The 939-nt window shown below is 51.0% G+C and overlaps 1 protein-coding gene across 1 annotated transcript; it reads right to left on the reverse strand.

Annotated features, from left to right (window-relative positions):
* Window positions 1-229: 229 nt before the first annotated feature.
* On the reverse strand, window positions 230-911 carry Pmar_PMAR011397 (conserved hypothetical protein; the record flags this gene model as incomplete). Its single annotated transcript, XM_002782792.1, has 4 exons — window positions 230-487; window positions 535-593; window positions 643-728; window positions 777-911. Coding segments are annotated over 4 exons (420 nt in total), but the record flags the coding sequence as incomplete, so codon positions are not given.
* Between the last annotated feature and the right edge of the window lie 28 nt (window positions 912-939).

Below are 939 nucleotides of genomic sequence, written 5' to 3' on the forward strand. Positions count from 1 at the left end.
ACTAGGCAGGAGGGAGGTGGACGCTATATGGCCATGGCCACACTACTGAACTTGACGATGTGGTCCAAGAACGACGGCCACATAACAAGAGTCGTCATTCCAGGGCTCACCACCTTCAACCTAGTCATGCTCGATGCTTGCCCAAGCCCGTAGTGATCAGCCAACAATACCAACTGGTGAGTGTCATTGAATGCATGGACACCAGGGACTAACTCAACACATCGACTTTACCCTAGTAAATGTATCAACTCGTGTCACCACTGCAACAATGCTCAACTTCCTCGACCCACCCTTATCCGGCTGCATCGTCGAGGGAAAAGTAAAAACTCATAAGGGGAGCAAATTGTTCAGTTGTAGAGCTTGACCATGTGCTGGTCTAACACTGAAAACTCGTCTAGTCGTCTGTCGAGATGTGATGGAGTCACTGTAGCATTAGCTTCGGCTATTCTCTTTAGCGCGCGCCCGACAACTTTTGGTGGGTCTAGACCTGACCAATAGCATTCCATACATCTGCTGCCTATCACGCTGGCTTACCAAAGGCCTTTGCTCGATCAAATCTGGCCTGTCTCGAGATGCCGCAACAGGGACCGTACCTACAATGGCCAACAGCTGGTGGACGATGGTCCATGGAGGGAGCCTCACTTCAGATCGAGATCGAACTTGCGTAGTATGAGCTCCTCGACAACCTTACAGTCCGAGTCACTACTCCACGATAGCACGTTAGTATCCTGAGGTTGACCGTAGACGATACGGAATAGGTCAGGTTCAGACCATACCACGCATGTGAGACGTTCATCACTGCCTGCCGAAACTTCAGCATCAGTCTCCTCTTCCTCCTTTTTCCCCTTCCCAACACCACCATCTCCGTCTTTGTCAAAGTCGAGCCTCCTAGCCAACGAACTAGAGACCTCTCGAGTGATTGGATGGGGATTGGGACGC

This window comes from Perkinsus marinus (assembly GCF_000006405.1).
Source record: "Perkinsus marinus ATCC 50983 genomic scaffold scf_1104296938220, whole genome shotgun sequence".
NCBI classification, from domain to species: domain Eukaryota; phylum Perkinsozoa; order Perkinsida; family Perkinsidae; genus Perkinsus; species Perkinsus marinus.